Source organism: Mustela putorius, unplaced genomic scaffold, assembly GCF_011764305.1.
Source record: "Mustela putorius furo isolate JIRA1106 unplaced genomic scaffold, ASM1176430v1.1 tig00537227_pilon_pilon_pilon, whole genome shotgun sequence".
Lineage (NCBI taxonomy): Eukaryota > Metazoa > Chordata > Mammalia > Carnivora > Mustelidae > Mustela > Mustela putorius.
In genome coordinates, this window is record NW_025422368.1 from 22,783,548 (window position 1) to 22,800,862 (window position 17,315).

The window sequence follows — 17,315 nt, forward strand, 5'->3', positions numbered from 1 at the left end:
AAACATTCATCACCTTGCATTGCACCTCTTAGAAAACAAAACCAAAACCAAAAAACAAACAAACAAACAAACAAAAAAAACCCCTGGGGCTTTGAGTGAAGAAAACACACACACACACACAAACACACACGTAGCCTGTCTAAAGTGCATAAGGCCCACAGGATTTAGAAGGCCAAGGGCGCCGAGCTGACTCCCGCGGGGGTCCGCAAACCCTGCGGTGGGCCCAGCGGGCGCTGCGTCCCGGCGCGTTGGCAGTTGGCGACCCCCCTCGACTCCCCCTCTGCTGCGGGCTCCCTGTGGCCTTTGGAGGCCCGGCGAGTCGGCTCCAAATGTTTTCCATATTTGTTCAGCCTCCGTAATTCGAATACCAGGGCAGGCTCAGCCCGCCCAGCGCCGCGCTCCGGGGCCCAGCGCGCGGCACACGCATCCACCCACCCACCCACGCAGCGGCCATGGGCAAGGACAAGCAGCCCCGCGGCCAGCACAGGCAGGGGGGGCCGGCCGCGGACGCCGCCGGGCCCGACGACATGGGGCCGAAGACGGGCAAAGGGGCCCCCAAGCAGTGCGGGGAGGAGGAGGCCCGGACGTGCTGCGGCTGCCGGTTCCCGCTGCTGCTCGCGCTGCTGCAGCTGGCCCTGGGCATCGCCGTGACCGTGGTGGGCTTTCTCATGGCGAGCATCAGCTCCTCCCTGCTAGTCAGAGACACTCCATTTTGGGCTGGGATCATTGTAAGCATCAAGTCTGTTTTGCCTAAGCGCGTGTGCCAAGCAGGAACGCACGGCCGCATGGTCGAGTCCAGACTAACCCAACTGCATGCGCCCTTCCCCAGCTCCACTCCTCTAACTCGCGCTCTGCTTGGTGACGGTGCCGGCCCGGGGGCAGGGCTGGGCGCGGGGGGACTCCAGCCCCTCTCCAGCTTGTAGCTCTCCGCGCCTCTCACGGGCCTGCCTCTAGCGCTCTGGAGCTGGAGAGGCGAGCCAGACGCGGCTTATTGTGGTCAAATTCAACGTTCTGGGTAACAGCAGCGGATTCACTTTGTCTTTGTCCTTACCCTGGTCCCCGGACCCCACCCTTGTCTCCAGATCAGTAACAAACAGTGAAGGAAGTTCACGGAGTACAAGGTTAGGAAAAAGCCTGCGTTTGGGGTTGCCACGTTGGGTGGTGTTAATTTGATTTTTTTACATTTGAAATTTCATTAGTAAGTTTTATAATGTTTTAAAGCAGGAAATGTGACTACAGCAAGCACAGCCTTAATCTGCTGGAGTCTGAAGTGGCATGAAGGCAGGGGCTGGCTATGGCAGGAGGGTATTTGGGGCTCTGCTAATGGATGTTCTGTTCTAGGCGAACACTGGTCAGCTGTTGTGAGTGTTGAAACACACAGCGTACTTGGCTTCATTAAATGGCTTCTTTGATGTGAAATGGGTGCCATTTGCTGGACACCTCATGTTGCCTGTCCTGATAGAGGCCTTACATTTATTATTTCTAATCCCCACATCATCCTTAGGGGCTGGTTAGTATTGTTTCATTTCTCAGAAGAGAAAACTGAGAGCGGACTCGTCCAGGGTCGTGAACTGACCAAGTTGACCAATCAGCCAAACGGATTCCTTCTTGCAGCAAACTACACCTGCGTCTGCCTCACCGAGCCGCACTGCCGTCCCCATTCAGTTTGTAATTTTAAGTCTGTTTTAGTGCCTTAAGGCTGACTACAGTCTCTTTCATGTGCATTTAGTTCACAATTTTTTATTTTATTTGATCCATGAAACTACGCTTGGAGGTGGGAACTGGGACCCTCTTGGCACGGTGGGGGGAGGGGGAGCAGGCTAGGAGAAATTCAATGACATTCTCAAGGCCTGACATTAAAAGTGGCAGAGCCGAGGGGACACTAGAATGGCTACTTATGGCTCCTGTGTCATGACTGTGTCATGACTGCTGTTACTGACCACAGGAGGTATAACTCATAAAACTACCCTCAAAATAATTTTGTATCAGGGACAGATGTTAAAAGCACCTGATAAATATGCATCGATGCAGGTATTTTCTCATTAAGATTATTTGAACTCACAAATTCTTGCCGAGTAATTTAAAACTTTTAATTTGTGTACTAAGAATTCCCATGAAATTATCATGATTGGAGTTTTCTAAATCAAGTAATTTTAAAAATAGCTTTTCACTAAGATATACTGGGTATTTTAGTCACCTAAATGACTGTCAAGATACTCAACGGTGGAGGGGGCGGTGGGGGGAGTCTTTCTGTAAGACCAGGCAAGTTGAAACAAAGGAATAAGAGTCCTTCGTTCAGTGGTTTTGAATATCACTTACAGGTGTGTCTTCTATCCTTTCCTTATGTCAACTTTAAAAAGTCCGGGACCAGAAAAGCACTTTTTTGATAGGAAAAATGCATCTTGATGTCTAAGTCCCATACATACAGAGTGGATCCACATCCACATACAGAGCGGATCGTGCCACTCTGAAATTTCACAAACTGAGCGATTCTGAAATTTCACAAGCGCCTGTTGGGAGCATCACGTGCTCCTAATTGCCTTGGAAGCTCCCTGGGTGTGATGCAAAGAGCATTGTAGACAGCCAGCTGTCTGTTCTTTCCAGTTTTCCAGTTTATAAACTAGGATCCATCTGAAGCTTGCCTGTGCTGTGTGGCCCTCATGCTTTCTGTAAATCCGTTTTTCTTTCAACAGAGACTTTCTGGAGAAAAAAAGCAGTTAGTGGAGACTGGTGAGAAGGGTCTCAAGCTGGGCGAGGAAATCTCTCCTCCCAGCTGGGCCACAGACCCCGTGCTTGTCGTCTGCATCTCGCCTTCTGTGTTTGGTCACAGGCACTCTTCCAGACTTTCAGGGAAGTAAGAGACAGGGCAGCTGGACGAGAACATACGGAAGCCTGGTACTGAGCCACAGGCTAGACATTATTTGCTGAATAACTTTGGGCAGGTTACTTATAACCTAAGTTTCCATTTCTTCGTTGATGAAATCAGAATGGTAATAAGTCCTACCTCTTAGGGTTGTCGTGAAAATTAAACAAATCAATACATGTTCTCATACTTAGAGCAGTGCTGGCTTAGAGCATTCAGTGAACTAGCTCTTTTTATTAGCAGAGTAGCAATCACTGGGAGTGGAAATCACTCTTCAAATTAGAGGCAGCTCTATTTTATCTCTAATCTTGTGGAATAGTTATTTCAGACTCACTTACATGTCCTAGACTAGTTGAACTCTGAAGGTGATACCAGTTCAACGTCTCAACTTTCTCTGTTCATAGCCAAATTACTCTTAGCAGTCTTAACGGTATTCGATTAGTCCAGTACTTTCTGGACCTCTCTGGAGACTTACAACAATGAACTTGGAGGAAAGGGACCTCCTCAGGGTCATTTCCCTCAGGGATATGGAGTGACTGTGGTCTGGGATATTCTCTAGAGAATACTGAAATATTTGCCCTGTTTAGATCTGCTATATCAAAGCAGTACAGGTCAGTCCCAGGGGCTGAGACAAAGTCAAAATCCACTTAAGTCATTTAGGCTGAATTTGAATAAGCAGAGGTCCCAGACTGTGCCCCCAGTCCATCAACATGTTTAATGCTTCACTCTTCTCTTTCTTTTTGTACTGGTTGCCTCTTAACATATAGTACTTCCTTCACTTTACAAAGGTTATTATCCCATTACTTTGGGATTTGGAAATCACTGTTCTCATCATAGAATCTGGGTAGGTGGACGAAGCCACTTAGGTGACTTACTGACCAATGTCTGGGTGACTTGATGACTATTCAGTGAATTTCTGGTTACAAACTGGAGAAGTCCTTGATCATCTATGATCAGAGATTTATGTCTAGTGGAATTTTAGGAAAACAAATAGGTTATTTCCTGTCTATCCATAGATGTGATTTCCCTCATCCTCCATCAGAGAGATGACTGAAGGCTTTTTACTTCAGTTACAAAAGATTCCTGTAAAGGAAAGAAAAAAAATGGAATGGAGTCACTGTAGAGACTTGGTAACCTGTAAAAGTGCCATTCTTCTCTCAAAATTCTTTATAAATGGTTTGAGGGTTGTAGGTCACACCACAATGGCAATACAAAGTGAAACAGAGTCTTTGAGGATGAACTTGGCTCAGGGCAGGGCAGCCTAGGAAATAAAAGTCTGTTTTGCATTTTATTCTATTCATGGTTTGAGTACTTGGGTCAAATAGGCAAATAAGTTTGCTCATCATAATTCTTACTGATGAAAAACGTGTATGGACTGAAGGAATCTAAGAACATTGAGGCTTTTACATAATTCTTGCTCTATAGAATACAGTCTTGGCTTAGGTAAAGTGTAACATGTTTGAACTTTGGCTTATTTTTCTTCATGTACTAACATTTGTTGGGGGTGTCTGCTGTTCTAGGGATTGGTCTAAAAATAATGAGTCTTATACCAGGAGAAGGAGATCTCTAGAGATCCTGATGGGCATGTGCCCTCATCACATCTGACAGTAATAAATACTTCCAATTAAAAAATTTAACCTGCACAAATATTTTTAAAACCCATTACCTTTCAAAGTATTTCACTTACAGTGATTTATTTTCTTTGGCATCTCTACTCTGAAGTCAATTTCAGAGCAAACTCTTGCTTCTCATCCCTGATGGGGATGCATGCTAGTCTCTTGGCCCTGGTAGGGAATATTCCCATGGAAAGCAGAAATTTGCCTTATTGTGGTTTTCAGCTTTCCTCATAAGTTTCTCCATTGCTCCCATATCGCACTCAACGAGAATAAAAACCCTGAGATGTACACCACATTAATCACATTAGAAAGTTTAAGGAAAGGGCTTCAAAGGAAAGGAAGAATATTTGCTTTCCTTAATGTCATTCATAAAATTCATCGTATGAATCTGTAATGATTAAGAGTCTTGTCAGGAATTTCAATAACAGTTTTCGTATGTTAACTTACTCTAAGGAATTCAAAATGCAGGTGTATTCAGATTTTAAAATCTATTTTTAACCTTGGCTTAATGGAAGGGAAAATTGGGTGGTTATTTATTTTAAAACAGACTATATCCTGAAATGCACAAGGAGATATATGACATGTAGCAAGTAAGGAACAGATATTATCATCCATAATTTATAACTAGAAAAACTAAGTAAGACATGATGATTTGGGTACAAGATTTGATCATGGTTATAGGAGAAGCTCGAAGTGAGGAAGGTTTGGCATTTGGACTTTGAATAAAAAAGTCAAGAAGCCAAAGCGGTGTCAGTTTTCCATATAGATGTATTGATATTTGAAAAAGTTAACTTCAAATTATGTTTTTAGGAATACATTACATAGTAACACATTATTTTTCATATTGGGATTTTGATGTGCTTCCAAAACCTAATATTATATCTCTGGCACTACTGGGAAATAATTTTTATTATAGCAACTGTCACAAGTTTTTAGAAACTGAGGAGTGGTAATTATATGGCCTAACTCAGTCCCCACTGAGTATATAAGATAAATAATGGTAGGAAAATTATCTTTTGGTACATGAATTTCTCCGAGTAAGTGTAAAAATGGAATATAACTGAATTAATTTGGCAAAAGAGATTAATTATAATCAGTGTATGAAAATAAAGGGGATTATTTGAGAATTTGGTGATTTGTTTCCCGAAAGAATATTAGAATAAAGAATAAGAAAGCTTAAGATTGGACAGTCTCATTAGGAGAAATGTATTTTCACCTCTGCTGCTAGCCCGATACTAAGCCACACTTGCTAAGGGCCAAGGAAGGGCTTGTTTAATGTGGAAATTATCCCTGGATCTTCTTTCTCTTTTTAAAATAAGGAGGAAACATGCTGGGTCCTAATATTTTTCAGTTCTGTCATGTGAATATATTCAACGCAGAAAGTTAATCTCTGGAAACTTTTGAGATATCAATCATCATTTGGTTTTATTTTTTTATGGTAGAAATACTAGTGCATAGAATTTGGGGGTAATCAAATGAAACAGAAAGCTATTTATTCTCTTTAAGTACACTGTATGTCCAAGGAACTCTTGTGTATCCCCCGACACATGATGGGTGCCTGATCAGCTTTGAGTTGAATCCCATCTATTCCATACTTCCCATTATCTTTGCTTCTGTTTGAACTTACGAAACCCCATTTTTAAAAAAGATTTTATTTATTTATTTGACAGAGAGAGAGCACACACGTACATGCAAGCAGGGGTGTGTGGTGGACAATGGGAGAGGGAGGAGCAGCCTCCCTGCTTGTGGGGCTCAATGCAGGGCTGGATCCCAGGAGCCTGGGATCATGACCTGAGCTGAAGGCAGACACTTAACCGACTGAACCACCCAGGCACCCTGAGAAAACCCATTTTTTAAACTATCATTTAAGGAATGACCTATAGTTGTGTTTTGCAATACAGACAGATTTAAGTTTATTGATAACATTTTAAAGAACTACTAGGGAATAATAAAGAATGTGTTATCACCTCATTTCGGGCTCTGGGGTTCCAGAAATATCCAGAATACACTAATGTAGCATTACTGAGATGTTATATTTCCTCTTCTAAAATGACTACAGGTTAAAAAAAAAAAAAGGAAAAAGAAGTCATTTGACTTATTTCGCATATGTCTAAGTAGAATAAATTGACGAGGCTGAATGCCAACGTCTTCCTTCTACAAAGGAAGCAATGGTATAGATTTCCTAATTTAGCATAAGAGTTTCATAGTTTGCCAATATGATATCCACTTCGAATTTGTTCTGATGATATGGCTGTTTTCTAGTCCTTTTCTTGCCGTTAGCCTTGTCTGTGACATTTGTATTAAGGGCATTCTTTAACCTGGGTCCTTTACTGGTGTTCTCTACCCTCTCCTCACCCCCGAAGAGTTAGCATCCACGTGAAAGGATCTACAGGAGGCCCCGTGAGGAGCCCAGTATGTGTATTTCTGTGTTGCTGTAGGGCAGGAATGGAATCTCGTCATTAAACTTTAATTAGTTATCATTTCACTGCAAACTAGAGAAATGCTGATCAGAAAGGGCCCATCAGTCTAGAGCTGGATGGGACCTCATGATGTCATAGTTTAACTCTGGTTGTTTCTTGCCATGAATATCCAGGTCCAGGTTTATGACAACGAGTTTGCAAGGCGAACGTGAATTTTGTTTTTGAAAAGTGGATGTTGGTAACAGTGTTTATAGCTTAAACTGTGTAAAAGCCTATTTTAGAGGCTTATCCTCTGAGATTCTTCGGATGCCGCCTCACATCTCAGTGTACTGGCAAGAGTATCTGTCAGATGCCCCAGTGAGGTAGCTCAGTGGATCCCCCTGGTTAATTTTAAAATTCCTTTGTGTACACCTACGTGTATGACAATAACGAAAATGCATTTTCCTTTGAGTCTTAGTCTGCTCTAGCAAGTTCTGTTCTGGTCTCTCTTCCTGGCTTGCAGACAGCTGCTCTCTTACCCTGTGCTGCCATGGGCTTCCTTCTTTGCCTTGCTTGGAGACAGAGTAGGGTCTCTCTTCCCCCTTATAAGACCACCAGTCCTGTCAGATAAGGACCTCACTCTTCTGACCTCACTTAACCATAATTACTTCCGAGAAGCCCTGTCTCCAAATTTAGTCATCTTGGGGGTTAGAGCTTAAACCTAGGAATTCAGGGAGGACGCAGCTCCATCCATAGCCCTTTCAGTGAGGGATATAAGTTGGTACAACCACCTCTTAATCTCCTTTCGCAGTTTATTCCTGAAGTCTCTATGGCTTCTATTGTTCCTGGAACAGTCGGAAGTCTGCATGTTCCCTTTCTTTCTTTCAAGATATTATTTATTTATTTATTTGAGTGAGAATGCAAAAGACAGAGCATGAGTAGAGGGGGAAGGGCAGAGGGAGAGGAAGAAGCAGACTCTCCACTGAGCAGGGAGCCCGATACAGGACTTGATCCCAGGACCCTGAGATCATGACCTGGGCCAAAGGCTGATGCTTCACCCACTGAGCCACCCTGGCTGCCCCTGTCTGAATGTTTGTAACAAGTGAACTGATACACGATGGTGCCGCTGGGTGGTAGGGCTCTGTGCTCAAGCCAGTAGCGAGATGCATGGAGGAGGTGGTTTTTACTGCATTTACAGAGTGCTGCTTCTGTCAGATTTCTGTCAAAATCAAGTGTAGTAGATTCAGCTAGTGACTACAGTTCTTCGGCTAGCGTGGGCATTTCTTTGCTGTCTTAGCTCTTTAAGGCTTAGGAACCACTGTTCAGCAAATCTCTGCCTTTCTTTTCCGTGCTGGGAGTGACTTGCTGTCAGCATCTAGCTAAATGATACCTTGGCTTCTGAGGCAAGGAAGTGAGGGTGGTCAGCTGTGCGGTGGCCACCGGCCTCTGATGGGCAGTGAACTCAGGCTTTGGTGTTTCTAGAACTCAAGGGAAGTCACCTCTCAGGTCTTTATACTGTGCGGCTGTTGTTCTCATGTTTGACGATGGTTCTGAAAGTGACCAGATGACCCATTGTCGTTCTACAGAATGGGTGAGAATGAAACTCTGGAGGTGTTCCCACCTGGGTCTCATGATGTAACAGCCTGGGAGCCCGCGTCTCCTTGGTGGATCTCCCCGCTTCAGCACGCCTTCCTATAAGATCCTGTTTGTCCAAGTAGACATCCGAATGGGGCTCTGCTTTCCTTTATCAAGGGCCACACAGCCCAGACTATCCCAGAGAGAAAGACGAGAGGAGGCTAGAACCACCGATCCAGTCCGAGGCCTGGAATGAGGAGCACATGCAGGGTATGGCCCTTGTTCCGGGGACACCCCGCAGTGTCTCCGGGCTGATCTTTGAGCATAGTTAAAGTGGGTACTCCAGAGATGACCCCTGCCTGACATCCTGGAGTGTGTTTCAGTGTCGCTGTGTTTCCTGGGTGCCAGCAAAAGGCCAGTCCGTGAGTGGACACCAGAAAGCAAAGGGTTTGCTCACAGACCCCATACTCAGGTACTGCTGTTGAAGTTCTGTGGGAGCCTGCTTCTGTCCTTGCAGAAAGGAGCAATGCTCCACCCTGACTGGGAGAGGCCACAAGAAACATCTAGGATGTTGTTTGCCTGGCATCCCACTCAGCTGTTGCTTTGGAAGTGTTTGATTCAGCATTCATTATAATGAGCCATTAAAAAACCCTTTAAGATAGGTTATTACCAAGGAAGCCCTCTCTTGTGTGGAAGACAATGATAGGTGACAAGGAAAGAGGGGGACCTGCTACTGTGTTAACTATACCCTGACTAGGGGAAGAATTTTGGCTTTTCAACTAGGGAAACAAAGTAACCTCGAAGCTTCCTTCTAAAGGATCAGGTGTGGCTCACGTATCAGGCCATTAGGCTCAGGCTGAGTCTTATCTCACTTTAGCTGTGCAGGGAAGGCTAGGAAGGAAGGAGGCCTTTTCCGAGATAAGGAAATAGCATTTCAGGGCTCGTCCTTTCTGCTCGAGGGCGGAGTGCGCTGCTCCCTTAGGGAGAATGGAGGACGACCACCTCTACCTCAGGGAAAGGCGGGAGTCCAAGGCCGCTAAGGCTAGCGAGCAAACCAGGTCGCTGTGAGGTGAAGACAGTATAATCAGTGATAAGTAATGCCTCCAGGACCGCGTGGAGCTGCAGAACCCAGCCGTTTCAGGTCACATGTTACATGTTCAGGAGGGTGAGGCGTTTCTCGCATGCAGTCAGCTCGTCAGATTCTGAGGCCGAAGGAGCAAACCCACACAGGTTGGCTTCGCCTCATAATCTTCTCGTGAACAAGTAGTTTGGGATGCCTGTTAAAGCGTTTCGATCTGAGTTAAGGGCTCTGAGACCAAATAGAATGTTTAAAAATGAACCCAGGGGAACCGTAACTATTGTGTTATAGAAGCCTCGATAAATTATTTGCATTCAGGGACTGACTCTAGTGCGTCACAAATTTTTCCACCTCGAGACCTCCCTGAGGCCTCGCTCCCCTTCTCCCTGTCCTCACACACATCACAAAAAGCTCAGTGTCTCGCTAACCCATGTTGCCATGGAAGGGAACAGGAGAAATGTTAGAGAGGCTGCAGGCTGCTTGGGGACACTGACCTCTTCATTTTGAAAAGGACAAAACACTTTTCAAAGGAGAAGTAATATTACTATGTATTACTTAATGTTACATTATAGCCTGGTATTTTTTTCTTTTAAAAAGTGCTCTCAATTAGAAAAGCCACTTGGTAATATTTTTCAACGGTTGAACAGGATGGTTCTCTCATTTACACTCTCATTCCTGTGTTATATAATTTAATTTATATTGATTTACTGTATAATTTCTATGTGCTGTACTATTTCACAAATGTTTACTTATTGCACTATTTCAGATACATGAATCCAGGTTATTCATGTAGAATTATCTCTGCAATTATTATAAAGTGAGACCCAATTTGAGAACCTGCTTAATTATGCCTGAGTAATAAGATCCAGCCTATAACTAATAACTATACTACAGGACGAGGCAAAAATCCACATTTACAGGATTCCTTTCCCTTCTGAGGACTTGAAAAATCCCAAAGTGAAACAAATGAAGTACAGGTTGTTTATTTTCCCCACAAATATGTAGCAATTCTATCCCTCCTGTTGACTTGTGGGAAATGCTAGAACACAATTTTTGTTTCTTTTACCTTCTTTGAAAATGGATAATTTTGCAAATGTAGGTATTTATTGAATTCATTGGCAATTAGTCTCTGATTAATCACTACGAGAGTGAGTGAGGTGCTTGATTAAGAACAGAAACAGAAGCCTATATGAGAAAGAATACTTAAGACTTTTAAAAAATTTGCGTTGATAGAGGCAGTGGGGAGGGGCAGAGGGAGAGGGAGAGAGAGAGAATCTGAAGCAGACTCCCCACTGAGCATCGAGTGGGCGTAGGGCCTCCATCTCACCACCCCCAAGATCATGACCTGAGCTGAAACTAAGAGTTGGATTCCTAACCAACTGAGCCACCCAGATGCCCGTAGAGTTTCCACATCTTTTCCTGTCTCCATTGGTCTTTCCATATGCTAGGTACAGTGGCCCCAGGAGCTGAGTGTCTGGGAGAGTACACACAGACAGCCAACTACCGTACAGTTTAAAAAACCAGGTACTGGGACGCCTGGGTGGCTCAGTTGGTTAAGCAGCTGCCTTCGGCTCAGGTCATGATCCCAGCGTCCTGGGATCGAGTCCCACATCGGGCTCCTTGCTCCGCAGGGAGCCTGCTTCTCCCTCTGACTCTGCCTGCCACTCTGCCTGTGCTCACTCTTGCTCTCTCTCTCTGACAAATAAATAAATAAAATCTTAAAAAAAAAAAAAAACAGAAAAAAAAAACAGGTACTAAGGTCCTGCCCTGAAGAAGATAGCACAATGGAGTCCGTGATTAGCCCCATTCAGGAAGGATCAGAAAAGGCAAGGTGAGGGGGTTCTGAAATCACAGGACAGGCATCAGCTTTGGGATGAAACAAGTGTGGGTAGAATCCTAGCTCTATCAATCTGTAGCCATTTCCAAAAACCTTTGGTTTTGCTCCTTATTGTCATTTTTGTGGGGGCTTGAATAAGTACAAGCAGCCCTAGGCAATTCTATGATTATTTTTAAATTATGAAAACTTCCAAATATATAATAGCATGTAGAGAATAAGAAGACAACCACCTACTTATACCCAGGTTTGTCATTTTAATATTTTGTCAGAAGTGTTTTATTTTTTTAAGAAAGAAAATATTACAATACTTGTTTCTTTCTTAGTCCTATTCACCTACCCCACCCTCCTTCTGTTACTCACTCTCCTGAATCTGGCACTTACCACACCTTTGAGTGTTTTTATGCTTTCTTATATGTATATAACCATAAACAATAATTACTTGTGTTTTATATTTCAAATTTTATATAAATGGCAGCATAACATCACTTTTGCTCAACATTGTTTTTGGGATTCATTTATAATAGTACATGGATACCATTCATTCACTTTTGTTATACTGTATTTCCTTACAGAAATACATAACAATTTATTTATTCTCCTGTAGATGAAAATTTAGGTTATTTTCAAAACTGATTTTTTTTTCTTTTGCAATTACAAAGTGTTGCAAAGGACATTATTTCTCATGGCTCCCCATACACGTATTTCAAAGGCACTTTATGGCACATTCCTAGAAATTGGAATTATTGGATCATAAGATATAGGCATCTTCAACTTGCTAGCTATTGCCAAGTCAGGACCACAAAGCCACAGTTGTATGAATTTATACTCCCACCAGCAGCAAATTAGAATTTCCACCAATCTACAACTTGTCAGCATTAGTTACTGTCAGGCAATTTACATTTTTGCCCATCTTGTTTAGCATGTTTTATGTTTTTCTGATCACTAGAGGAGTTGAACATGTTTTAATGTTTACTGGCCATTTTATTTGTTTTCTAACATTTATTTACAAATATTTTCTATGAGTTGTTTGTCTCTTACTCATTGATTTATAGGATTTCTTATCTTTGTTATTTAAGCTACTTTGATTTGTGATTTGAGCTACTGCTCAAATAGTTAGTACCATGCCTTTCATCCTTACTCATGGAGCCTTTGTTGCAAATAGGATTTAATTTTAACATATTTATATTTAACAATCTTTTTTATGGTGGGTGCTTTGATAGATTTTAAAGAAATCTCTTCCTATACCAAGTCATAAAGATAGTTTTCTAGACTGTGTTCCCAAAATGCTGAAGGTTTGTTTTTTTATTTTTACCTTTAATCTATGTATTCTAACTTTTTGTGTATGAGGTGAAGTAGTGTCTCATTTTTCTCATACAAATTATTGTTTTAGTACTATGTAATGAATAATTGGTCCTTTCTATACTTAACAGCTACTTCCATTTATCATCTATCAGCTTTCCATATTGGATTTGAGGATTGCGTCTGTGAATCTCGTTAGTTTCATCATTTTATGTATCCTTCACTGTGCTGATACCATAGTATTTCAATGAACAGCACCGAAATGCTCCTTGTGATGAAGATGGCAGCATAGAAGCTCTCCTCCACCCTTCCCCACTCCCATCTTGTTCTTTTTCCAAATTGCCTTGGTAAGACTTAGCCATGTTCTCTTTTGTCTATATTTTAGAACTGGCTTTTGAGGTCTTAAGAAAAGTACTTTTGGTATTTTTATTTAATTTATACTTTATATACATGAGCAAAGACTCTCTCTTCATTTACCTGATGCTCTACAGTTTAGCTATAAGGTGTCCAAATGTAGATTTGCTTTCACTTTTCCTACTGAGGACTTGTTATATCTCCTGAATCTAAAGATTTTTGTGTTTTTACCAATTCTGAAAAAATTTCAGAACATTTTAAATATTTGAAAAAATTTATTTTTTATTTATTCAGTTTTTCAAATACCATCTCTTTCTTCAGTTTCTCTGCTTCTGAAGCTACTGGCACAGGCATGGACCTCCTTATTTCATCTTCCCTGTTTCTCACCCTCTCCACTGTGTCGTATCTATTATTTTGAATTATTTCCTCAGTTCTATCTTCTAGTTCATTGTTCCCGATTTCAGTTGAGTTGAACCTTTCTATTGCATAGAGTATTTCATTCCAGTGTTTTTTTCTTTCTAGAACTTCTATGTTTACTGTTTTTTTTTTAAATATCCCTACTGCTTTTTAAAGTGCCCTGTTTTTTATTCATATTTTCTATTTCTTCTTTCATGGCTTCAATTATTTCGAATTTTTTTTTAAGAGGCTCTATTCTTTAGTTCCATTATTTGAAATTCACAAGCTTTAATTCTTGGAGAGTGTGTGCATATGTGTGTGCACATACTAAAAATTAATCAAAATACTAATCATCCCTAACAAGTTAACAATTTCTTAATAGGATCAAATCAGTGTTCAAATATCCTGGATTAACTCATGGATGTTTCTTCACAGTTTGTCAGAATCAGATCCCAATAAGATCTATACTTGAGTTCATATATTTCTTATGTTTCCTTTACTCAAAGATTTACCCTTTCTCTCTCCTTTCTATCAAAGCACACTCTGTCTCCCACTCTTTCTCTCCCTCCCTCCCTTGTCCCCCCCCCCTTGCTCTTTCTCTCCTCTTCACAATTTTTTGTTGAAAAAAAAAAATCAAGGTTTGGGGTTTTGTTTTTGTTTTATTTCGTTTTTGTTTTTGTTTTTAGGACTACTTTCTCAAAACCACCTCCACACACCCCCATCAACTAAGACAGAACACTTGTCTTGATGAATTCCAGCGCTAGTGGGTTCCAGCTGTATAAGGGTGTAGCCATTTGCGGGGCCTAGCTTTATGCCATGATCTTAGCTCCATCTCTTAGCCAATAGAAGCTCAGAGCATTTTAAAGTATTTTATAGCTAGAAGGGTTTCATAACAGTTAGTCCTTACTATTATGCAGAACTAAAACCTCTCGATGTTTTAAAAAATCTTCTTTGGATCAACTTGCAGGTTTCTTTACCTCTCTGAGTCACAATTTTCTATAAGATGGAGTAATATTTTTTTGCTTATGGCATTGTTTCAGAAATAAATGAGCTTAATATATGCAAAGCAGGTGATGCACAAAAGGTACACTTTCTGGGTAGAGGAGATTCTTGAGCAGGGTTTGAAGAATGAATAATGCTGATTCAAAATAGCTGAAGGGGGAGTACTATACCAGGAGGATAAAAAAGTAAATGATGTTTTAGGTAAAAGACACAATTCATGTCCTAAGCTCAATTTTCATCCACAACCAACTTTATTGCTTCACACTTCTATTGCTTGTGTTCGTTCGGTTTTTTTGAGGATGTAATGGCAAAAATTCCCAGTAGTTACTATCAAATGTGAATCTTAATATAGACACACAGATCTGTTATAATGTTAAAATAAGGAGGATTAAAATAAGTAGAAACCAGAAGAATAAGAAACCAGAATAATAATAAGAAACCAGAAAATAAGGAGGATTAAAATAAGTAGAAACCAAAAGGATTCTACTTGAATGTCTCCATGATAAGTCATGCATTAGGATAGTTGTTGGATTTTTCTTCTGTTTTCTGAGTTGATACGATGCTCAGTTGTGAGATTCATTGGTTTCAAATGAGCTATTTGCAGTAATCTTTAGGCAAGGTTTTTGGAACTTATGAATCGCAGCAACTTCGTGCTGGCACATCTCTCAAAGGTCTCCCTAGCTTTCCAGCCTTGCTTTGGCAGGGACATCAAGAAAAGCACACTATATCCATAGGATTTGGGGGATTCAGGCTCCCTTCATCCAGCTGCTGGTCACAAATTCCAACTCCTTTTCAACAGTTCCATCAGGGTAGTTTTCTATGATCTTTTAAAACAAAAATGAGGTACAAGTGAACATCTGCAAAGCACAATGTGTGCTGAGAAATAAGGCAGTCACTTGACAAGCACATTTCCTTCCCACTCTTTCTGTGCTGGTACAACAGATCTGGCTGAACCACACAGTGATGAAATTACAATGTAACATTGGCTGAGAAAATTAAAATTAAAAGGGTATGTAATACAAAGGTATGCAAAGATATATAATACATGTAAATATATATATACTTCTGGTTATCAGATTGTTTGAAATCATGATAAAAGCCAACACTTTGAATTAGAAAGGACATAACCTACCATGGGAAAAGCTTTCAGCCTGGTATGTAAGTGCTCCTTAATATTCCCTCCTCCACCCTTCCCCCCCCTTTCTTTAAATTTTTATTTATTTATGAGAGAGAGAGAGCACACAGGGGAATGGGGCAGAGGGAGAGAGAATCTCCAGCAGACACCCCAATGAATGCAGACCCTGAGGTGGGCTCCAGGCGGGGCTTGACCCCAGGACCCCAAGATGCTGAGATCATGACCTGAGGAGAAGTCAAGTGTCAGGCACAACCGACTGAGCCAGCGAGGTGCCTCATTACTCCTTACTTCTTTACCAACCAATCAGAGCTTTAATCCCAACAGAACAGGTGACTCTATTTCATTGTTGATGATTACATGAGCAATAATGTCCTTAGAATTGCCTTATCACTTCTTAGAAATCTTGTTTTTACAATGTATTTTCCAAAGAAATCTGGACTGAGCCAAGTTCTAGGTGATAGATCTTCTTTGTGTTTCAACTTAATTCATTATCACATTAAATTATTTATTTTGCACACCACATTTGGAAAGTCCATACATTTACAGTAATTCAGACATGGATCTGTCAGGGATCAACTCCTCAGTCAAAAGGATAATCATGATAATGAAGGGGAGAAAAAGACTGAGAGGATATGATAGACGGTCTAAACTCAGGTGTGACCAAGCAAGTGTCATTTCTCTTTAGACTCTGAAAAGAAATCATTTTCTGTGATAAAATTGATTATCCAGAATTGCCTTTTCATGGAGAGATTTTGACCTCAATCTCAACCAGCTTCTTTTAAAAATAATCTCTTGTCTTGTCTTTGCAAAGCAGATATTATAAATTGTCCTCCCAGCCCCCATAGGAGGCTGGGAAAATGTATAGATGAGGAAATGTGCTCTAAACCCAACTCCTCCCAGGCCAAGTAATGTCCTTGAATGAAGAGAATTTTCCTGCACTAATACTGTCCGTTGGCAATTTTTACTCTAAGGAAAAAACAAAAGTAAGAAGAGTAAAACAGTAAAGCTCTGGGGTTGTAGATTCCTAAGGCAAATGAAAAGGCTCTGAATCAGGGTGCCCGGGTGGCTCAGGCAATAAGCATCTGCCTGTGGCTCAGGACATGATTCCAGGGTCCTGGGATCGAGCCCCACTTCAGCTCCCTGATTGGTGGGAAGTCTGCTTCTCCCTCTCCCACTCCCACTGCTTGTGTTCCCTCTCTCTGTCTCTCTGTGTCAAATAAATAAATAAAATCTTAAAAAAAAAAAAAAAGAAAAGAAAAGGCTCTGAATCTCTTCCTGATAATGTGATAAGACAAATGAAACTCTCTTTAGCAAAAGTTGCTAGACATAAAAGTTGTTTAGTTGCTATAGTTTTGTTTATAGTGGAAAAGAAGCTACTACTTTGCTTTGGGTTTAATAGAAACCAAGAAAAATGTTTCCTTTTTTTTTTTCAAATTTGTAATTAATGATCTGGGCTTTAATGCCTGTGCATTAATATTTGTAGCATTTAGAAACAGTTACAGTTTTGTCTTGCATCTCGCTGTTCAATTCTGTCATAAGCTCTTCAGTTGATTTTGACTCTTAAAAAGTTATATGCCGTTGCTTTTGGAATTTCCAATTAATACCTGTGCACTATGTTTGGCTAAAACAATTATATATTTTTAAAAAGTAATACTAATCTTTGATCTATTTGCTCTGGACAGAAAATATTTGTAGCTGAACAGCATTTTTTTTTTCAGAAATTAAATACTCATCCTTATAGAACCATAATAGTGTCATCAG

General features: G+C 41.2%; 1 protein-coding gene across 1 annotated transcript in view; it reads left to right on the forward strand.

Annotated features, from left to right (window-relative positions):
* The first annotated feature begins 332 nt into the window (after positions 1-332).
* Positions 333-17,315, forward strand: part of SSPN (sarcospan) — a 37,793-nt gene continuing 20,810 nt past the window's right edge. The window contains 1 exon segment of the mRNA XM_004776396.3: positions 333-728. Coding sequence (XP_004776453.2) covers positions 453-728 — 276 coding nt within the window. The 5' untranslated portion in view covers positions 333-452.